We start from the raw sequence: 24,054 nt of genomic DNA, 5'->3' as shown, positions 1-24,054 counted from the left end.
ATTAAACTCCATTTGCCATCTCTCAGCTCAGCTCTGCAGCCTATCTATGTCCCTCTGTACCCTACAACATCCTTCGGCACTATCCACAACTCCACCGACCTTCGTGTCATCCGCAAATTTACTAACCCACCCTTCTACACCCTCTTCCAGGTCATTTATAAAAATGACAAACAGCAGTGGCCCCAAAACAGATCCTTGCGGTACACCAATAGTAACTAAACTCCAGGATGAACATTTGCCATCAACCACCACCCTCTGTCTTCTTTCAGCTAGCCAATTTCTGATCCAAAGCTCTAAATCACCTTCAACCCCATACTTCCGTATTTTCTGCAATAGCCTACCGTGGGGAACCTTATCAAACGCCTTACTGAAATCCATATACACCACATCCACTGCTTTACCCTCATCCACCTGTTTGGTCACATTCTCGAAAAACTCAATAAGGTTTGTGAGGCACGACCAACCCTTCACAAAACTGTGCTGACTATCGCTAATGAACTTATTCTTCTCAAGATGATTATAAATCCTGTCTCTTATAACCTTTTCCAACATTTTACCCACAACTGAAGTAAGGCTCACAGGTCTATAATTACCAGGGCTGTCTCTACTCCCCTTCTTGAACAAGGGAACAACATTTGCTATCCTCCAGTCTTCCGGCACTATTCCTGTCGACAATGACGACATAAAGATCAAGGACAAAGGCTCTGCAATCTCCTCCCTGGCTTCCCAGAGAATCCTAGGATAAATCCCATCTGGCCCAGGGGACGTATCTATTTTCACACTTTCCAAAATTGCTAACACCTCCTCCTTGTGAACCTCAATCCCATCTAGCCTAGTAGTCTGAATCTCAGTATTCTCCTCGACAACATTTTCTTTCTCTACTGTAAATACTGACGAAAAATATTCATTTAACGCTTCCCCTATCTCCTCTGATTCCACACACAACTTCCCACTACTTCTGCGCCTTTCCAAAATCTGCCTCCCAATCTGTTCCTCCATGTCTCTGCTGCTATTGGGGGGTCTCCTGTATCTTACGAAGGGAGAACAGCATGTCAACGGTCGATCTCTCTGCACGAAAGCCACACTGTGCCTCAGGGTAGACGCGCTCAGCCAGCTTCTGGAGCCTGTTCAGAGCGACTCGAGCAAAGACTTTCCCCACTATACTGAGCAGGGAGATTCCATGGTAGTTGTTGCAGTCACCGCGGTCAACTTTGTTTTTATAGAGGGTGATGATATTGGCATCGCGCATGTCCTGTGGTACTGCTCCCTCGTCCCAGCACAGGCATAGCAGTTCATGTAGTGCTGAGAGTATAACAGGCTTGGCACTCTTGATTATTTCAGGGGTAATGCTGTCCTTCCCAGGGGCTTTCCCGCTGGCTAGAGAATCAATGGCATCACTGAGTTCCAATTTGGTTGGCTGTATGTCCAGTTCATCCATGACTGGTAGAGGCTGGGCTGCATTGAGGGCGGTCTCAGTGACAACATTCTCCCTGGAGTACAGTTCTAGGTAGTGCTCAACCCAGCGGTCCATTTGCTTGCGTTGGTCAGTGATTGTGTCCCCTGATTTAGATTTGAGGGGGGCGATCTTCTTGATGGTTGGCCCAAGAGCTCTCTTAATGCCATCATACATTCCTCTGATGTTTCCGGTGTCTGAGGCCAGCTGAATGTGACTGCATAGGTGTTGCCAGTAGTCATTTGCACAGCGCCTGGCTGTTCTTTGTGCAGTGCTTCTGGCTTCTTTAAGTGCTACGGGTGTTAACTCGCTGAGGGCTTTCTTGTAGTTCAACAGTGCAATGCGCTTAGCGGCTATGACAGGTTCCAGCTCTTCATTATGAGGTTGAAACCAGTCTGCATTTCTCCTCGCACTTTTGCCATAGGTGGTCAAAGCTGACTCTCATGTGGGCCCACTTGGTCTCAGCATCCCCTGTGGGAGTGTTTTGAAGGGCTGTTACAAGTGAATTTAGAAATTTTTGTAACAGCTGTGGGTGAGAAATTCTGCTCGTGTTGATGCGCGGGTGGCCCTTCTGCTTGGAATGATGCAACTTCTTTGGTCTGAGTCTAATCTTGCTGCACACCAGGGAGTGGTCGGTGTCGCAGTCCGCACTGTGGAAGCTGCGTGTGATTTGAACACTGTTTATAGAGGCTCGCCTTGTGACGATGAGGTCTAGCTGGTGCCAACGATGCGATCTTGGGTGCCTCCATGAAACCTGATGATAGGGTTTAGTGTGAAAGAACGAGTTGGTGATGCAGAGGTTATGATAGGTACACAACTCAAGCAGTCTCTGTCCGTTCTCATCCAACGCCATAGCGCCCAAGGCAGGAGGGCCATGAGTCATGGTCGGCCCCAACCCTGGCATTAAAGTCCCCCAGCAGGAATAGGTGTTCAGTGTTGGGGATGCTGCTAACGATGTTATGGAGTCCCTCGTAGAACTGGTCTTTAGCTTCAGGTGGGGAGCAGAGTGTTGGAGCATAGATGCTGAATAGGTGTACTGGACCAGAGGTGGGGAGCAGTCGGATGGACAGTATGCGTTCCGAGTCATTTGAGGGAGGCCCTATCATGCTGAGCAAGGAGTTTCTGATGGCGAAGCCCACTCCATGCTGTCTTGGTTCTTCAGGATCCCTACCCTGCCAGAAGAAGGTGCAGTCTTGCTCTGTTAGAGATCCACTCGCAGGGAGTATTCCAGAAGAAAATGGCATGTTTGTCGTTTTATTTGAACACTTTTGATTATTGGCAATAAAAATATTGGAAATGGGGAAAGGCCTGTTTGATTGGATGATTCCTGACTGTCAATTGGCTAACAAAGAGTCGGTTGGCTTTCTGATTGGCTGGGAAGGCAGGGCATTGACAAGATGAACATGTCGGGTGCCCAATGGGAGGAGGGTGGGGTGCTTGGAGGTCATGTGATAAAACCAACAGGAATATGTCCAACCAGAGTTGTCGACCCATGATGTGAAGGGGAGGGAGCCATTGAGTTTAGTGCTGCTACAAAACAATGGGAGTGGTTCACACCAAGAGCACAAAACTTAATTTAAAAGTATAGACCAAATATTCAATGTCCTTACCAAGATGGAGATGATTCCTTTGTGCTTCTCCTCAACCAAATCACAGATGATTTTGTTGTTAAAATACTGAACAGGCTCCCACTGGAAACACAGGAAAAGAAATTCAAATAGAAAGGGGCCAGGAAGTCAGGGCAGGAAACACACTTTCCATCGACATCAACAACCAACAAAAGCAAAGCCATGCTTACAATCCACAAGCTCTTAATACTCGAGCTTATTAATGAGAAACGTCTTCATTTACAAGTTTGTGTCCCTTTGTTCTGGATTCTCCCTATCAGTGAAAATAGTTCATCTCTACCTAACCTATCAAATCCCTTTTTCATTTTAAAAACCTTGATTTGATCATCCCTCAATCTTCTAAACTCAAGGGAATACAAGCCTGGTCTGTGCAACCTGTCCTCATAATTTAACCCTTTAAACCTTAGGATCATTCTGGTGAATCTGTGTTCCACCCACCACCCCCCTCCCACCAAAACCAATATATCCTTCCTGAGGAGCGGTGCCCAGAACGGAACAGTTACTCCAGATAGGACCTAACCAAGGCTCTGTACAAATGAAACATCACTTTATCCCTTTGCATTCTAACTTAATGCCAGGCATGTTAGAGTGTGAAAAGTTGCTGCAGTTTACAGATCACAGATGTAAGACAGGAATCTGTGCCTCTAATTTTACATAAGCTGAGTTCAAAGCGCGAGACAGTGAAAGGATGGCAGAAACTTCCACAATTAACAGAGGGAAGAGGAATGGGGCAATGGGATTTACCGAGTGATCTGTCAGAGGGGGATAAAAAGATTCCCCAAACAGGAGATCCCCCTCCTCCTTCAGTGGGCAATGAAGACTAGCATGGGAAAGTGATAAAACAGAGAAAGAGAAAGAGAGAGTGCATGAGAGAGAGGAGGATCAGTGGGTGAATACACGGCTGGTGTTATACCAAGCTGATATAGACCAGCTAGGCTGAAGTTCAGCTCCCGATCTGAGCTTTAGAAAATGACAGCAGCAGCAGTGGGAGCACTACAGCTCGTTTCAGTGTCCTGAGAGAGGAGAGACGGTGGTGTAGTGGTAATGTCACAGAACTACTAATCAGAGGCCCAGGCTAATTCCCTGTGGTCACGGGTTCAAATCTCACCCTGGCAGCTGGTGGAATTTAAATTCAATTAATTAAAAAAATCTGGAATTGAAAGCTAGTCTCAGTTATGGTGCCATGAAACTATAATTGATTGTCATCAAAACCCGTCTAGTTCATGAATGTCCTTTTTCCCATATTCCCTACCACATCCCCACCATTCTCCTACCACCTACCTATACTAGGGGCAATTTACAATGGCCAATTTACCTATCAACCTGCAAGTCTTTGGCTGTGGGAGGAAACCGGAGCACCCAGCAGAAATCTACGCAGTCACAGGGAGAACTTGCAAACTCCGCACAGGCAGTACCCAGAATCGAACCTGGGTCACTAGAGATGGGAGGCTGTGGTGCTAACCACTGCGCCTGCCATCCTTACCCGGTCTGGCCTACATGTGACTCCAGACTCACAGTAATGTGGTTGACTCTTAACTGCCCTCTGAAATGGCCTAGCAAGCCACTCAGTTGTCAAGGGCAATTAGGAATGGGCAACAAATACTGGCCTTTCCAGTGACGTCCACATCCCATAAAAGAATTTTAAAAATCCAAGATGGGAGAGGAAAAAAGAGAGACAGAGAGGACTAGAGATGGGGGATGGAGAGGGTTGGAGCATTACACAGAGTGGGAGTGTGACAGAGGGAGGGAGACAGACAGAGAGGGAGGGAGGGAGAGACACCCATACACACAGTCAGAGAGAAAGAGAGGGAGACAGGCAGACACACACAGGGAGGGGGAAAAAGGAATGAGAATTTCTGAGGACAGGATTCAGCTGCATGTGATGCCATTCACAGTTGAATACCTCACCAATGCTCACTGCCTCGGCTCACAGATAAGAAGTGTTGACTGGGTGAGAGACTGGCGGCTCCCGGCATCTCCCAGTGAGACTCTACCCCAGGGCGAGTTGGGTTTCAGAGATGACGTTTGGAACTGGCATGACTGATCAAAGGGCTCTTGCTTTTTACCAGTTATTTCTGCTGTTAACATACCGCGATTCCTTCTGCTTCATACTCCTCCTGCTCGGACTTCAGCGTCAGCTCAATGAATAGCTGCTGCAGTTTCTCATTGCAGTAGTTGATGCAGAACTGTTCGAAGCTGCAGAGAGGAGACAGGCCCAGTGAGCAAGGGGATATGCCCTAGTGTAATCAACCATCTCAGTTTCACCCATCAATCCAACCCAACCTTGCACTCAAATCCTTCTGTGACCTCACTTGTCTCCATCCTCGTAACCTCCTCCAGCCCCACCCAATGGGATTGCAATCACTTGAGAGGCCCAGTTTGGGAAAGGACAGCAGATTTCCTTCCCGAAAGGGAAAGGGTCCACATACCTGATAGTTACCCAATAACTCCTACTGGCTTTAGCGTGTGGAGTCGTTCGATAAGATCAGGGTCTCCATTTCTGCAGGCTGTTGGAGACGAACGTCAAGTCTCACTCATCATAGAATCATACAGCACAGGAGTCCATTCAGCCCATCACGTATGTGCTGGCTCTTTCAAAGAGCTAACTAATTATTCCCACTCTCCCTGCTCTTTCCCCATAGCCCTGTGAAATTTTCCTTGTTCAAGTATTTATCCTATTTCTCATCTACATGCTGCCCCTCAGTGACATCATCCAAAAACACAGCATTAGTTTTCACATGCACACTGATGACACTCGGCTCTGGCTCACCACCACCACTCTCGACTTTTGCTAAATGATCAGACTGCCTATCCAACATTCAGTACTGGATGAGCAGAAATTTTCTCCAATTAAATATTGGGAAGACTGAAGCCATTGTGTTTGGTCCCCGCTCCAAATTCCGTTCCATAGCTGCCGACTCCATCCCTTCTCTGGCAACAGTCTGAGATAGAACCAGTCTGTTCGCAACCTTGGTGTCTCACATTCGACCCCAGGATGAGCTTCCGAATTCATATTCATGCCATCACTAAGACTGTATTTCCACCTTTGTAACATCGCCTGACTTTATCCCTTCCTCAGCTCATCTGCTCCTGAAACCCTCATTCATGCCTTTGCTACCTCTTGACTTGACTATTCAAATGCACTCCTGGCTGGTCTTCCACATTCTACACTCTGTAAACCTGAGGTCATCCAAAACTCCGCTGCCCATGTCTTAAATCGCACCGAGTTCCATTCCCCCATCACCCCTGTACTCACTGACCTACATTAACACACACCAAGTTCCATTCCCCCATCACCCCTGTACTCACTGACCTACATTAACACACACCAAGTCCCGTTCCCCTATCACCCCTGTACTCACTGACCTACATTGACTCCCAGTCAAGCAACGTCTTGATTTTAAAATTCTCATCTTTATTTTCAAGTTCCTCCATGGCCTCGCCCTCCCTATCTCTGTAATCTCGTCCAGCCCCTACAACCCTCCCTATCTCTGTAACCTCCTCCAGCCCCTACAACACTCCCTATCTCTGTAACCTCCTCCAGCCCCAACACTCCCTATCTCTGTAACCTTCTCCAGCCCCTACAACACTCCCTATCTCTGTAACCTCCTCCAGCCCCTACAACCCTCCCCATCTCTGTAACCTCCTCCAGTCCCTACAACCCTCCCTATCTCTGTAACCTCTTCCAGCCCTACAACCCTCCCTATCTCTGCAATCTCCTCCAGCCCCTACAACACTCCCCATCTCTGTAACCTCCTTCAGCCCTTACAACCATCCCCATCTCTGTAACCTCCTTCAGCCCCACAACACTCCCTATCTCTGTAACCTCCTCCAGCCCCTACAACACTCCCTATCTCTGTAACCTCCTCCAGCCCCAACACTCCCTATCTCTGTAACCTTCTCCAGCCCCTACAACACTCCCTATCTCTGTAACCTCCTCCAGCCCCTACAACCCTCCCCATCTCTGTAACCTCCTCCAGTCCCTACAACCCTCCCTATCTCTGTAACCTCTTCCAGCCCTACAACCCTCCCTATCTCTGCAATCTCCTCCAGCCCCTACAACACTCCCTATCTCTGTAACCTCCTTCAGCCCCACAACCCTCCCTATCTCTGTAATCTCCTCCAGCTCCACAACCCTGCCTATCTCTGGGGCGGCACAGTGGCGCAGTGATTAGCACTGCAGCCTCACAGCTCCAGGGACCAGAGTTCAATTCTGGGTACTGCCTGTGCGGAGTTTGCAAGTTCTCCCTGTGACCGCGTGGGTTTTCCCCGGGTAGATTTTCGCCGGGTGCTCCGGTTTCCTCCCACTGCCAAAGACTTGCAGGTGATAGGTCAATTGGCCATTGTAAATTGCCCCTAGTGTAGGTAGGTGGTAGGGAATATGGGATTACTGTAGGGTTAATATAAATGGGTGGTTGTTGGTCGGCACAGACTCGGTGGGCCGAAGGGCCTGTTTCAGTGCTGTATCTCTAAGATAAAAAAATAAATTAAATTAAAAAAATCTCTGTAGCCTCCTTCAGCCCTTACAACCCTCCCCATCTCTGTAACCTCCTTCAGCCCTTACAACCCTCCCCATCTCTGTAACCTCCTTCAGCCCTTACAACCCTCCCCATCTCTGTAACCTCCTTCAGCCCTTACAACCCTCCCCATCTCTGTAACCTCCTCCAGTCCCACAACCCTCCCTATCTCTGTAACCTCCTCCAGCCCTACAACCCTCCTTATCTCTGTAACTTCCTCCAGCCCTACAACCCTCCCCATCTCTGTAACCTCCTCCAGCTCCACAACCCTCCCCATCTCTGTAACCTCCTCCAGCTCCACAACCCTCCCTATCTCTGTAACCTCCTCCAGCCCCACAACCCTCCCTATCTCTGTAACCTCCTCCTGCCCCACAACCCTCCCCATCTCTGTAACCTCCTCCTGTCCCACAACCCTTCCTATCTCTGTAACCTCCACCAGCCCTACAACCCTCCCTATCTCTGTAATCTCCTCCAGCCCTACAACCCTCCCTATCTCTGTAATCTCCTCCAGCCCCGACAACCCTCCCTATCTCTGTAACCTCCTCCTGCCCCACAACCCTCCCCATCTCTGTAACCTCCTCCTGCCCCACAACCCTCCCTATCTCTGTAACCTCCTCCAGCCCTACAACCGTCCCTATCTCTGTAATCTCCTCCAGCCCTACAACCCTCCCCATCTCTGTAACCTCCTCCTGCCCCACAACCCTCCCTATCTCTGTAATCTCCTCCAGCCCTACAACCCTCCCTATCTCTGTAATCTCCTCCAGCCCCACAACCCTCCCTATCTCTGTAACCTCCTCCAGCCCTACAACCCTCCCTATCTCTGTAATCTCCTCCAGCCCCACAACCCTCCCTATCTCTGTAACCTCCTCCAGCCCTACAACCCTCCCTATCTCTGTAATCTCCTCCAGCCCCACAACCCTCCCTATCTCTGTAACCTCCTCCAGCCCTACAACCCTCCCTATCTCTGTAATCTCCTCCAGCCCCACAACCCTCCCTATCTCTGTAACCTCCTCCTGCCCCACAACCCTCTGAGATCTCTGCGCTCCTCTAATTCTGGACTTTCGTGCATCCCTGATTTTAATCACTCCACCACTGGTGGCTGTGCCTTCAGCTGCCTCGGCTCCACGCTTGGAATTCCCTCCCAAAACCTCTCCACCTCGCTTTCCTCCTTTAAGACACTTCTTAAAACTGAACTCTTTGACCAAGCTTTTGGTGATCTGACCCAATATCTCCTTTTGGGAATCAGGGTCATATTTTGTTCTATAATGCTCCTGTGAAGTGCCTTGGGACGTTTCATTATGTTGAAGGTGCCATATAAATACAAGTTGTTGTTATCCAATTCCCTTTTTGAAAGTTACTATTGAATCTGCTTCCACCGCCCTTTCAGGCAGCGCGTTCCAGATCACAGCAACTCACTGTGTAAAAATATTCCCATCTCCCCATTTGGTTGTTTTGCCAATTATCTTAACTGTCCTCTGGTTACTGACCCTCCTGCCACTGGAAACAGTTTCTCCTTATTTACTCTATCACTTCATCATTTTGAACATCACTATTAAATCTCCCTTTAACCTTCTCTGCTCGGAGAACATCCCAGATTTTCCTATCTTGAAGAAGGTTCACTTGGACAAAGGACATTGAACAGAGACTCCGGCGAGAGAGTTGGTGCCTTCAGAAGAAAGAAATAGCCAAAAGAAGCACAGCATGTTAGACAATGGATAGGGTGGGAATCAGACCAGTGTCTACAATCTGCTCAGGTCCCAGGTGAACAGCAGATAGTGAAACAGCTCTCAGACTCCAGCTCCACTCCAACAATCTGGTTTTGAGAAACTACTGGTTTGAGAAATGGATGTTTTGTACTTGGACAGTAGATGGCAATCTCTGAGGATGCCAGTTCGGAACATAGCAACAGGAGGAGGCCATTCAGCCCTCAAGCTTGTTCTGTTGTTCATTATATCATGGCTGATCTGTATGTCAACTCCATTTACCCACCTTGGTTCTGTATCCTTTGCTACCCTTACCTAACAAAAATCTATCAAATTCAGTTTGGAAATTTTCGGTTGACTTCCAGCAACCATAGCTTTTTGAGGGAGAGTTTTCCAGATTTCCACCACCCTTTGTGTGAAAAAAAACTTCCTGATTTCACTCCTAAACAACCCAACTCTGTAAGGTTGTGCCCTTATTCTGGATTCCCCCCTCCAGAGGAAATAGTTTCTCTCTATCTACCCTGTTGAATCCCTTTTATCATTTTAATCACTTCAATTAGATCACCCCTTAATCTTCTATACTCAGGAGAATACAAGCCTAGTCTGTGCAACCTGTCCTTATAATTTACCCATTTTGGTCCCCAAAATCATTCTGATGAATCCGCCCTGCGCAAGCTCCAAGTTAATATATCCTTCCTGAGGTGGGGTGCCCAGAACTGAACAGTTACCCCAGACGGGATCTAACCAGAGCTTTATAACAAGTTACCTGTTGTGTTGGAACACCTCAAATCCATAAATATCCAGCAGCCCAATGACATTAGGTCTGCTGCGATCGGAATACGTGGAGTCCTGCGGAGCAAAGGGTATGGAAATTAAAACCCAACCAAATAAAGACAAACTCGCTCACACAATTTCTGGATTCAGATAACAGTTTGACAGCTCTTGATATTCTTGGAGCTTTCATCACATGACCTCCCACCTCCAACTGCCCCGCCCCAACTCCCAGCATTGGTCACCTGACATACCAATCCTCGGGACAGCCCACCCACATGGTCCTGCCATTGGTCATCTAACACACCAAACCTTAAGACACTGACCTTCCCCGCATTAATTGGGAGCGAACAGAATCTTTGTTATCCAAATGGCTGGTTCTTATCTGTCAATTAAACAGCCTTTCTTCAAATCTTTGTTACTTTTATATTGTTTTCTTCATTCTCTTTGAACACAAGTAATTTCTTTCAGCCCCAATGACTTTGTTTTATTCGTTCTCAGGATATGTTCATTCCTGAGTTTGATACAACTGAGGGTCATTTCAGAGTCAACCATGTCGGTGGGGACTGGAGTCACACATTGACCCAGACGGGTAAGGACGCAGATTTCCTTCTCTAAAAGACATTAGTGAACCAGTTGGGTTCTTATGACAATCCCACAGCTTCATGGTCACATTTACTGAGCCCATCTGTTTATTTCCTGAATTCAGGTTCTGAAGCTGCCCAACGTTCTCAGGATTATTTGTCTAGTAATATAAACCATCACACCATCCTATCCCTGCCTGGCTTGCTCATAACTGTGTCCTGCCAAATAATCGTTAAATCAGGACAATCCTGGAGTGTTGGCAATGCAAACTCAAATTCTGGTTTGTACCCAGTATTTGTCAGTCAGTCACAGTCTGTCCTGGTCACCTGTTTCACCATAGCGACTCAGTGCAGAATCAACAGCGGCCCAACACACAGCCATCTCTCCCAATAGAAGACAATGTTTTCACTCCAACATTACCCTGTGAGCTAGAGACTTGTTGATCTTGTTGACGAGCCAGGAGAAGGTGCGGCCGTAGATAGCCTTTGCCAGAGCATCCCGTGCATAGGCTGCCTGCTCAACATTCAGTGGGCTGATCAGCTACAAGAGGAAGGATGAAAAATAATAATCAGAATATTCATAGGAGCAGGGGGAGGCCATTCAGCCCCTCAAGCCTGTTCTGTCATTCCATTAGATCACTGCTGATCTGCACCTTAACTCCATCTACCCAACGTGGTTCTACATCCCAGAATATTCTTACCCAATTAAAGTCCATCAATTTCAGTTTTGACATTTTCAACTGACCTCCAGCATCAACAGCTTTTTGGGAAAGAGAATTCCTGATTTCCACTGCCATGTATGTGAGAAGTGCTTCTTGACATCACCCCCAAATGGCCTGGCTCTAATTTTAAGGTTCTGCCCCCTTGTTGTGGACTCCTCCCACTCCTCTGGACCCTCCCCACCAGCAGAAGTAGTTTCTCTCTAACTATCGTATCACCTCCTTTAATCTTGAGTATTGCTGAAAATGGAGACATGTTGTCGAAGCTTTTCATCTTGCACTCATCAGGACAATCCACAAGAATAACCAATGTACGGGAAAACAACCACATATACTGCATAAGAAGAGAGCTGATTGGTTGGCAACTGAACTCTGATTGGTAGAGGCATTGCCATGGAGAATGCACCAGTTTACAGTAACTGACAGTTAACTGCCAAGCTTTGTTTAAAATTTAAATCAGGCAGCTTGATTCTGAGGGGCGGCACAGTGGCGCAGTGGTTAGCACCGCAGCCTCACAGCTCCAGCGACCCGGGTTCAATTCTGGGTACTGCCTGTGTGGAGTTTGCAAGTTCTCCCTGTGTCTGCGTGGGTTTCCGCCGGGTGCTCCGGTTTCCTCCCACAGCCAAAGACTTGCAGGTTGATAGGTAAATTGGCCATTATAAATTGCCCCTAGTATAGGTAGGTGGTTCGGAGAATGGTCGAGAGGTGATAGGGAATATGGGATTAATATGGGAATATGGGATTAGTATAAATGGGTGGTTGTTGGTCAGCACAGACTCGGTGGGCCGAAGGGCCTGTTTCAGTGCTGTATCTCTGTATCTCTCTATGGTCAAGGCATTGTCCTGAGGAATGAACCAGCGAATGGCTGTCATTTATTTTGTTCAGCTGAAACAGGCACAATGTGTGTACATGTTGTTTCTGTCTGCAAAGAACAGGCCCTGTGTATTAATACATGTAGCTTCCAGGACACGCAAATGTGCCACACTGTGAGCCCGACTGACAATCTTAAATTGGTTGTCAGTGTTTTGCCGTACCCAACCAGCCCATGCTTGCAAAACTCAAAACACAGTGTCCAACATTGGATGTGATTCCACGATTGGACAACATTTGCTAAATAATCCACAGTGTGTTAAGAATTACGCTGACAACCAATTTAAGATTGTCAGTCGGGCTCTCAGTGTGGCACATACGCGTATCCTGGAAGCTACATATATTAATACACAGGGCCCTGTTCTTTGCAGACAGAAAGAACATGTACACACATTGTGCCTGTTTCAGCTGAGCAAAATAAGTGACAGCCATTCACTGGTTCATTCCTCAGGGCAATGCCTTGACCAATTAGAGTCAAGCTGCCTGATTTAAATTTTAAACAAAGCTTGGCAGTTAACTGTCAGTTACTGTAAACTGGTGCATTCTCCATGGCAGAGTTCACTTGCCAACCAATCAGCTCTCTTCTCATGCAGTATAAGTTGCTGTTTTCCCTTACATTGGTTATTCTTGTGGATTGTCCTGATGAGTGCAAGATGAAAAGCTTCGACAACATGTCTCTATTTTCAGCAATACTCAAGTTCTGTACTACCAAACAACTATCCTTTAATCTTCTTAAACCCCTCGATTAGATCACCCCTTAATCTTCTATCCTCAAGGGAATACAAGTCTATGCAACCTGTCCTCATAATTTAACCTTTCTAGCCCTGGTATCATTCTGGTGAATCTGCCCCATACCCATTCTTCCTGAGCAGCAGGGCCCGGAATTGAACACAGTTACTCCAGATTGGGTCTGACTAGAGCTTTGTACAACTGAAACTTCGTTTCTGCCCATCTCTGTTCACCGACAGTGCAATGTTTTAACGGTGCAGCTCATGTACCAGGTTAAGGGGACAAAGGCATTAAAACTGACGAGTCAAATCCTCACCTCCTCTCCCTTTGCAATGATTTTCTTGTGAATCAGAGCCTCTCGCAGGACTGTGCCAGGCACAACAAGAAGCTGAAACCAAGAGCAAAAGAAAATGTTCATTTAATGTAATGCTCTGTTCCGGGAAAATGAGCCCCTCCTCCCAAAATGGAAGGGGGTGGGGTGTAACTTGCAGGGCAGGGCGTGACGTTGCGGGGGGCAGAGCATGTCATCGGAGCTCAGGTTCTGGGCTTGCCTTGTTGCTGATGAAAGTTAATTGAACAACTTATTGATTATCTACTGTTCCATACCACAAGACACAAATATAAAGAAAGACAAAGTGCCTTTTACATTTAAATGTAGTCATTAGTTTAGCTGCAGTTTAGTGTTTAGAAATTTCCAGACTGTATGGTCCAATCCACGAAAGCCGCAGAGGCTAAAGACTGTAGAAAACATACGAACATACGAATTAGGAGCAGGAGTAGGCCATTCAGCCCCTCGAACCTGCTCCGCTATTTGATAAGATCATAGCTGATCTGATTGTGGCCTCAACTCTCTTTTCCTGTCTACCTGCTGTAACCTTTGACTCCCTTGTCAATCAAGAATCTATCTAACTCAGCTGTGTGTAAAAATATTCAATGATCCAGCCTCCACTGCTCTCTGGGGAAGAGAATTCCACAGACTACCAACCCTTAGAGAAAAAAATTCTCCTCATCTCCATCTTAAATGGAGACCCCTCATTTTTAAACTGTGTCCCCTAGTCTCTCCCACAAGGGGAAACAGCCTTTCTACATCTGCCCTGTCGCCTCCCTTCAGATCTTAATGTTTCAATAGGATCACCTCCCATTCTCCTAAACTCCAATGAATACAGGACCAACTTGTCCAACCTTTCCTCATAAAATAACCCCTTCATCCGAGGAATCAGTCAAGTGAACCTTCTCTGAACTGCTTCTAATGCAATTATATCCTTTCTTATGTAAGGAGACCAAAAAAGTACTCAATACTCCAGATGTGACCTCACCAACGCTCTGTACAACTGTAGCAAAACTTCCTTTCATATTCCATTGCCCTTGCAATAAATAACAACATTCCATTTACCTTCCTAATCACTTGCTGTACCTGATACTAACCTTTTGTGAATTATGCACACTTCTCAGAATTAGCACATTATTGAAATGTCACAGCAAGTCAGTGAGCAAGTAATAACTTGTTTCACAAAGGAAGTAGTTTACTAGTGCAGGGTTATACTTACCCGGGACAGCAGTCTGATCTGATTGTCACCAGTAATGGCTGCGTTTCCATCATCGTCTGAGGAGCACTGTAAATTCCCCAGATGCAGCACACTGGCTACAACACTCAGCAGCTCCTGCTCGAAACAGGAAGAGGAAGTCAAGCATTCACAGACAGTACTACAAACACCTGCTCCTTCCTTCCTTCCCTCTCCTCCTCACCCTGCCCCCTCCCTCCTTCCCACTCCTCCTCACCCTGCTCCCTCCCTCCTCCCCTCTCCTCCTCACCCTGCCCCCTCCCTCCTTCCCTCTCCTCCTCACCCTGCCCCCTCCCTCCTTCTCCTCCTCACCCTGCCCCCTCTCCTCCTTCCCTCTCCTCCTCACCCTGCCCCCTCCCTCCTTCCCTCTCCGCCTCACCCTGCCCCCTCCCTCCTTCCCTCTCCTCCTCACCCTGCCCCCTCTCTCCTTCCCTCTCCTCCTCACCCTGCCCCCTCCCTCCTTCCCTCTCCTCCTCACCCTGCCCCCTCCCTCCTTCCCTCTCCTCCTCACCCTGCCCCCTCCCTCCTTCCCTCTCCTCCTCACCCTGCCCCCTCCCTCCTTCCCTCTCCTCACCCTGCCCCCTCCCTCCTTCCCTCTCCTCCTCACCCTGCCCTCTCCCTCTCTCTCCCCCCACCCTCCCACTTCCCCCACCCTATCACCTCCCCCTCCCTCTCTCCCCTCCCTCCCGCCCTGCCCCACCCTCCCTCCTTCTCACAACACTGCCTCCTCCCTACTCCCTCCCTTCCTCTCCCCCCACCCTATCTCCACCCTCCCTCTCCCCCCCACCCTGCCTCCACCCTCCCTCTCCCCCGTCACCCTGTCTCCACCCTCCCTCTCCCCCCGTCAGCCTGTCTCCACCCTCCCTCTCCCCCCGTCACCCTGTCTCCACCCCTCTCCCCCCGTCACCCTGTCTCCACCCTCCCTCTCCCTCCGTCACCCTGTCTCCACCCTCCCTCTCCCTCCGTCACCCTGTCTCCACCCTCCCTCTCCCTCCGTCACCCTGTCTCCACCCTCCCTCTCCCCCCGTCACCCTGTCTCCACCCTCCCTCTCCCCGTCACCCTGTCTCCACCCTCCCTCTCCCCCCGTCACCCTGTCTCCACCCTCCCTCTCCCCCCGTCACCCTGTCTCCACCCTCCCTCTCCCCCCCGTCACCCTGTCTCCACCCTCCCTCTCCCCCCGTCACCCTGTCTCCACCCTCCCTCTCCCCCCGTCACCCTATCTACACCCTTCCTCTCCCACCCACTCTGCCTCTCCCCCCGTCACCCTCCCTCTCCCCCCGTCACCCTCCCTCTCCCCCCGTCACCCTATCTCCACCCTCCCTCTCCCCCATCCTATCCCTCCCTCCCTCTTCCCCCCCACCTGCCCCAGCCCCTACTTCTACTGTGGTTTTCTGCACCTTTGCTGGTTTCTGGGCTGCAGTCTTTGACCTGGGACGAAGGGTCAGTGACCTAAACACAGATACGGAGGTTTGCACCAAACCGTGCAACTGATCTGGAAATGTACTAACTGCTTTCTGTCATGCTGTAATTATAGTAGCAAATGCCTCACAAACAATCCTGGTAAATGTGGTTCCACACATGGATATTTACTGAACAAACATTTCCCACTATTCATTAATCAAGGAAGAGAAACCTTTGCAACAACTTAAAAAACACTCTGTTAGTGGCTAATGTATTGGACTGCTCTGCTCGAGGTTCCAGTGGACAGGGTACTGAAGACAGGTGCCACATGTGGGATTGTACTCTCACTGAGTCAGTGTCTTTGTGGTGGGGAAAGGAAGGAATTGGGAGAGGAAGGGGGTGAGTCTTGCCCTCACTTCCCAAAAAATCCTGTTTATTGACAGATAATTGCTGGAGTTTTCACTGAGGGACTTTAATATCTCATCTGTCCCCTCACCATTGGGAGTTTGATGGGTGTAGATTTCAACTTGCACCCTTGGGACCTAACAGAGGTCTTTAAAATTCTGAAAGTTTTGAGAGAGTGAAAACAGAGAGAATGTTTCCACTTGAAGGTAACAGCATAACTAGAGGCCATCAACATAAGATAGTCACCAAGAAATCCAACTGGGAATTCAGGAGAACTTTCCAGTGGAGAGAGATCAGGACCTGGCTGATTCGCTCGCTAGCTCAGGGAATGCTGAGGACAACACAGTCCAAGGACCTGTGATATACCTGCCCCCACTCTCCCACAGAGTGGTGAGAATGTGGAACTCACTAGCACAGAGAGTGACTGAACTGAACAGTATAAATACATTTAAGGGGAAACTAGACGAGCATATGAGGGAGAATGGAATAGAGAGTTACGTGATAAATTTAGTTGAGGAAGGATGGGAAGGAGGCTCGAGTGGAGCATAAACATGGCCATTCAGCCCATTGTGGCTGTGCCAGCTGAAAAACAGCTATCCAGCTCTATCCCATTTCTACTTGCTACGACCTGAGAGAGATCGTTAAAATTAAAAATACGAGTTATGAACTCCCAGACCAATTCAACAAATTGAACAACACGAGCAAGGATTGATTGGCTTGAATGGCCTGTTTCTGTCCTGTCTATCCTCTGAGTTTCTAGTCCAGTAGCAGCTCCACTACACAACTGTATCTGTCTCTACCCACCCCAGACGCCTGTGTCACTCCTGCCAGGATTCAAACCCAAGACCACCTACCTCTATGTCAGTGTCACTGAAATCGATGACAGACAGCGCTTTGTGCACAGTTTTCCATTCATTCTTGTCATTGATGGAACTCACTTTTGCACACTGACCCTGAAAGACAGAACAAGCATTTTGTCAGTAAAGGAATCTTGACACACGCTGGGTGCCTTCCACTCACTGACTGGGTGACAGCAGATTCTGGTGGATCTCACTGTGACGCAGAGATGGAACTTACCTTGGAGAGTATGTCTGCCATAATTTAGGAAAAATGATTACAGGTGGAGGAAGGTAGAAGGAAATTCACTTTGCCCCTCCCTAAAATATAGCCCAAATTCTCCCCCCTCCTCCGTCTCCTCCCTCAGATTATTCTTCCATGGATGCACCACTGTCTGCAACCTTCACTGAGTGACCAATCAAATGTAAATTTAGACAGTGAGTGCAGTCAACATATTCAACTGCGTGAGGCATTGTCCTCTCCTGTCCATCCTTGCACTTTCCAGTGGAGAGAGATCAGGACCTGGGTGATTTCCTTGCTAGCTCAGGGGGTGCTGAGGTCAACACAGCCCACGATGCATTGCAATGTACCTGCCTCCACTCTGCCCTCCCACCCACACCGCTACTCCCCACTTGGACTTACTCCTTACTTTGACTAGATACTGGTAGCTCTGGGGATTGCGTTCCAGCCCCAGCCTCCTCAGCAGGTCCTCCTCGCCTCCTTCTATCACTTGGTAAAAGATGTGGAAGTTCCTCTCGCCGTGATTCTGGTGGACAACCCGGGATTTCTCAAGCAGGTAGTTGAGGATATGACCTCCTACTGGTGCCCCCTACAACACAAACACAGCAAATTATTACTAGGCCAACAGATCACTCAACAGCCACATTAAACAGACCCGAGAGGAAGGATTAAAGAGTCTGTGTGCCCAGCAGTTCCTTTAAGGTTTGCTGACAAACTGGGTGAATCAATGTGAAAACAGTGAAAAGTGAGGACAATGTGTCCGACTGAGCAGCAAGTGTCATTCGGAAGGTCTGATGCAACAACTAATCAGACTGTCTGGAAACAGGGAAAAGCCAGACACCCAGCCCTGATAAATCTCAATCGCAGCGACTGTCCAGCACATGGGACCCAGTATTTACACATCCTCGTATTGCAGGAAGGTTAGTGCTGGAATGTCGCTCCTCCTTACCCTAAAATCAAACTGGACGTCCATGTACTTGCCAAAGCGACTGGAATTATCATTGCGCAGGGTTTTAGCATTTCCAAACGCCTGAAAAACACAAAACAAGGATGATTGGTTGAAGTTGACATCAGGCTTGTGAGCAGCAGTCCCACACTCTCGGTCAAGTACAATTGTTGTTATAAAGCAGCAAAAACCTGACCAGCTGTATGTGACATCCAACAGTGGGAGTGGCATCCTGCAGTGTCACAACTGTGGATTCAAGACTACTGCCAAACATGTTCAGTTCTGCACCACTCTCCATTTATACAGAGACAGTGAGCTGATTCTCCATTTACACAGAGACAGTGAGCTGATTCCCCATTTACACAGAGACAGTGAGCTGATTCTCCATTAACACAGAGACAGTGAGCTGATTCTCCATTTACACAGAGACAGTGAGCTGATTCTCCATTTACAGAGACAGTGAGCTGATTCCCCATTTACACAGAGACAGTGAGCTGATTCCCCATTTACACAGAGACAGTGAGCTGATTCTCCATTTACACAGAGACAGTGAGCTGATTCTCCATTTACAGAGACAGTGAGCTGATTCCCCATTTACACAGAGACAGTGAGCTGATTCTCCATTAACACAGAGACAGTGAGCTGATTCTCCATTTACAGAGACAGTGAGCTGATTCCCCATTTACACAGAGACAGTGAGCTGATTCCCCATTTACACAGAGACAGTGAGCTGATTCTCCATTAACACAGAGACAGTGAGCTGATTCTCCATTTACACAGAGACAGTGAGCTGATTCTCCATTTACACAGAGACAGTGAGCTGATTCTCCATTTACAGAGACAGTGAGCTGATTCTCCATTTACAGAGACAGTGAGCTGATTCCCCATTTACAGAGACAGTGAGCTGATTCCCCATTTACAGAGACAGTGAGCTGATTCCCCAATTACACAGAGACAGTGAGCTGATTCCCCATTGACACAGAGACAGTGAGCTGATTCTCCATTTACACAGAGACAGTGAGCTGATTCCCCATTTACACAGAGACAGTGAGCTGATTCTCCATTTACACAGAGACAGTGAGCTGATTCTCCATTTACACAGAGACAGTGAGCTGATTCTCCATTTACACAGAGACAGTGAGCTGATTCCCCATTTACAGAGACAGTGAGCTGATTCCCCATTGACACAGAGACAGTGAGCTGATTCTCCATTTACACAGAGACAGTGAGCTGATTCCCCATTTACAGAGACAGTGAGCTGATTCCCCATTTGCACAGAGACAGTGAGCTGATTCCCCATTTACACAGAGACAGTGAGCTGATTCTCCATTTACAGAGACAGTGAGCTGATTCCCCATTTACACAGAGACAGTGAGCAGATTCCCCATTTACACAGAGACAGTGAGCTGATTCTCCATTTACAGAGAGACAGTGAGCTGATTACCCATTTACACAGAGACAGTGAGCTGATTCCCCATTTACAGAGACAGTGAGCTGATTCCCCATTTACACAGAGACAGTGAGCTGATTCTCCATTTACAGAGACAGTGAGCTGATTCCCCATTTACACAGAGACAGTGAGCTGATTCTCCATTTACACAGAGACAGTGAGCTGATTCCCCATTTGCACAGAGACAGTGAGCTGATTCCCCATTTACACAGAGACAGTGAGCTGATTCCCCATTGACACAGAGACAGTGAGCTGATTCCCCATTTGCACAGAGACAGTGAGCTGATTCCCCATTGACACAGAGACAGTGAGCTGATTCTCCATTTACACAGAGACAGTGAGCTGATTCCCCATTTACAGAGACAGTGAGCTGATTCCCCATTTGCACAGAGACAGTGAGCTGATTCCCCATTTACACAGAGACAGTGAGCTGATTCTCCATTTACAGAGACAGTGAGCTGATTCCCCATTTACACAGAGACAGTGAGCAGATTCCCCATTTACACAGAGACAGTGAGCTGATTCTCCATTTACAGAGAGACAGTGAGCTGATTACCCATTTACACAGAGACAGTGAGCTGATTCCCCATTTACAGAGACAGTGAGCTGATTCCCCATTTACACAGAGACAGTGAGCTGATTCTCCATTTACAGAGACAGTGAGCTGATTCCCCATTTACACAGAGACAGTGAGCTGATTCTCCATTTACACAGAGACAGTGAGCTGATTCCCCATTTGCACAGAGACAGTGAGCTGATTCCCCATTTACACAGAGACAGTGAGCTGATTCTCCATTTACAGAGACAGTGAGCTGATTCCCCATTTACACAGAGACAGTGAGTTGATTCTCCATTTGCACAGAGACAGTGAGCTGATTCTCCATTTACAGAGAGACAGTGAGCTGATTCTCCATTTACAAAGAGACAGTGAGCTGATTCTCCATTTACAGAGACAGTGAGCTGATTCCCCATTTACACAGAGACAGTGAGCTGATTCTCCATTTACACAGAGACAGTGAGCTGATTCCCCATTTACACAGAGAGAGTGAGCTGATTCTCCATTTACAGACAGAGTGAGCTGATTCCCCATTTACACAGAGACAGTGAGCTGATGCCCCATTTACACAGAGACAGTGAGCTGATTCTCCATTTACAGACAGAGTGAGCTGATTCTCCATTTACAGAGACAGTGAGCTGATTCTCCATTTACACAGAGACAGTGAGCTGATTCCCCATTTACAGAGACAGTGAGCTGATTCCCCATTTACACAGAGACAGTGAGCTGATTCCCCATTTAAACAGAGAGAGTGAGCTGATTCTCCATTTACAGACAGAGTGAGCTGATTCCCCATTTACACAGAGACAGTGAGCTGATTCTCCATTTACAGAGACAGTGAGCTGATTCCCCATTTACAGAGACAGTGAGCTGATTCTCCATTTACAGAGACAGTGAACTGATTCTCCATTTACACAGAGACAGTGAGCTGATTCCCCATTTACAGAGACAGTGAGCTGATTCCCCATTTACAAAGAGACAGTGAGCTGATTCTCCATTTACAGAGACAGTGAGCTGATTCCCCATTTACAGAGACAGTGAGCTGATTCTCCATTTACAAAGAGACAGTGAGCTGATTCTCCATTTACAGAGACAGTGAGCTGATTCTCCATTTACACAGAGACAGTGAGCTGATTCCCCATTTACACAGAGACAGTGAGCTGATTCCCCATTTACAGAGACAGTGAGCTGATTCTCCATTTACAAAGAGACAGTGAGCTGATTCTCCATTTACAGAGACAGTGAGCTGATTCCCCATTTACACAGAGACAGTGAGCTGATTCTCCATTTACACAGAGACAGTGAGCTGATTCCCCATTTACACAGAGAGAGTGAGCTGATTCTCCATTTACAGACAGAGTGAGCTGATTCCCCATTTACACAGAGACAGTGAGCTGATTCTCCATTTACAGACAGAGTGAGCTGATTCCCCATTTACACAGAGACAGTGAGCTGATTCTCTATTTACACAGAGACAGTGAGCTGATTCTCTATTTACACAGAGACAGTGAGCTGATTCCCCATTTACAGAGACAGTGAGCTGATTCCCCATTTACACAGAGACAGTGAGCTGATTCTCCATTTACAGACAGAGTGAGCTGATTCCCCATTTACACAGAGACAGTGAGCTGATTCTCTATTTACACAGAGACAGTGAGCTGATTCTCTATTTACACAGAGACAGTGAGCTGATTCCCCATTTACAGAGACAGTGAGCTGATACTCCATTTACACAGAGACAGTGAGCTGATTCTCTATTTACACAGAGACAGTGAGCTGATTCTCTATTTACACAGAGACAGTGAGCTGATTCCCCATTTACAGAGACAGTGAGCTGATTCTCCATTTACACAGAGACAGTGAGCTGATTCTCTATTTACACAGAGACAGTGAGCTGATTCCCCATTTACAGAGACAGTGAGCTGATTCTCTATTTACACAGAGACAGTGAGCTGATTCTCTATTTACACAGAGACAGTGAGCTGATTCCCCATTTACAGAGACAGTGAGCTGATTCTCCATTTACACAGACAGTGAGCTGATTCTCCATTTACAGAGACAGTGAGCTGATTCTCCATTTACACAGAGACAGTGAGCTGATTCTCCATTTACACAGAGACAGTGAGCTGATTCTCCATTTACACAGAGACAGTGAGCTGATTCTCCATTTACAGAGACAGTGAGCTGATTCCCCATTTACACAGAGACAGTGAGCTGATTCCCCATTTAAACAGAGAGAGTGAGCTGATTCTCCATTTACAGACAGAGTGAGCTGATTCCCCATTTACACAGAGACAGTGAGCTGATTCTCCATTTACAGAGACAGTGAGCTGATTCCCCATTTACAGAGACAGTGAGCTGATTCTCCATTTACAGAGACAGTGAACTGATTCTCCATTTACACAGAGACAGTGAGCTGATTCCCCATTTACAGAGACAGTGAGCTGATTCCCCATTTACAAAGAGACAGTGAGCTGATTCTCCATTTACAGAGACAGTGAGCTGATTCCCCATTTACAGAGACAGTGAGCTGATTCTCCATTTACAAAGAGACAGTGAGCTGATTCTCCATTTACAGAGACAGTGAGCTGATTCTCCATTTACACAGAGACAGTGAGCTGATTCCCCATTTACACAGAGACAGTGAGCTGATTCCCCATTTACAGAGACAGTGAGCTGATTCTCCATTTACAAAGAGACAGTGAGCTGATTCTCCATTTACAGAGACAGTGAGCTGATTCCCCATTTACACAGAGACAGTGAGCTGATTCTCCATTTACACAGAGACAGTGAGCTGATTCCCCATTTACACAGAGAGAGTGAGCTGATTCTCCATTTACAGACAGAGTGAGCTGATTCCCCATTTACACAGAGACAGTGAGCTGATTCTCCATTTACAGACAGAGTGAGCTGATTCCCCATTTACACAGAGACAGTGAGCTGATTCTCTATTTACACAGAGACAGTGAGCTGATTCTCTATTTACACAGAGACAGTGAGCTGATTCCCCATTTACAGAGACAGTGAGCTGATTCCCCATTTACACAGAGACAGTGAGCTGATTCTCCATTTACAGACAGAGTGAGCTGATTCCCCATTTACACAGAGACAGTGAGCTGATTCTCTATTTACACAGAGACAGTGAGCTGATTCTCTATTTACACAGAGACAGTGAGCTGATTCCCCATTTACAGAGACAGTGAGCTGATACTCCATTTACACAGAGACAGTGAGCTGATTCTCTATTTACACAGAGACAGTGAGCTGATTCTCTATTTACACAGAGACAGTGAGCTGATTCCCCATTTACAGAGACAGTGAGCTGATTCTCCATTTACACAGAGACAGTGAGCTGATTCTCTATTTACACAGAGACAGTGAGCTGATTCCCCATTTACAGAGACAGTGAGCTGATTCTCTATTTACACAGAGACAGTGAGCTGATTCTCTATTTACACAGAGACAGTGAGCTGATTCCCCATTTACAGAGACAGTGAGCTGATTCTCCATTTACACAGACAGTGAGCTGATTCTCCATTTACAGAGACAGTGAGCTGATTCTCCATTTACACAGAGACAGTGAGCTGATTCTCCATTTACACAGAGACAGTGAGCTGATTCTCCATTTACACAGAGACAGTGAGCTGATTCTCCATTTACAGAGACAGTGAGCTGATTCTCC

At 47.5% G+C, this 24,054-nt stretch overlaps 1 protein-coding gene across 1 annotated transcript in view; it reads right to left on the bottom strand.

Annotated features, from left to right (window-relative positions):
* The window catches only part of LOC137346452 (unconventional myosin-Ic-like), a 79,703-nt gene that overhangs the window by 41,574 nt on the left and 14,075 nt on the right, over positions 1-24,054 (bottom strand). Inside the window, exons 3-11 of the mRNA XM_068009901.1 lie at positions 18,370-18,450; positions 17,830-18,009; positions 17,198-17,296; positions 14,522-14,635; positions 13,291-13,362; positions 11,078-11,197; positions 10,068-10,150; positions 5,172-5,277; positions 3,064-3,144 (exon numbers count right to left, since the gene is read on the bottom strand). Coding sequence (XP_067866002.1) covers positions 3,064-3,144; positions 5,172-5,277; positions 10,068-10,150; positions 11,078-11,197; positions 13,291-13,362; positions 14,522-14,635; positions 17,198-17,296; positions 17,830-18,009; positions 18,370-18,450 — 936 coding nt within the window. The remainder of the gene's footprint in view (positions 1-3,063; positions 3,145-5,171; positions 5,278-10,067; positions 10,151-11,077; positions 11,198-13,290; positions 13,363-14,521; positions 14,636-17,197; positions 17,297-17,829; positions 18,010-18,369; positions 18,451-24,054) is intronic.

This window comes from Heterodontus francisci, chromosome 30 (assembly GCF_036365525.1).
Source record: "Heterodontus francisci isolate sHetFra1 chromosome 30, sHetFra1.hap1, whole genome shotgun sequence".
Lineage (NCBI taxonomy): Eukaryota > Metazoa > Chordata > Chondrichthyes > Heterodontiformes > Heterodontidae > Heterodontus > Heterodontus francisci.
This window is presented reverse-complemented; position numbering and strand designations above follow the sequence as displayed.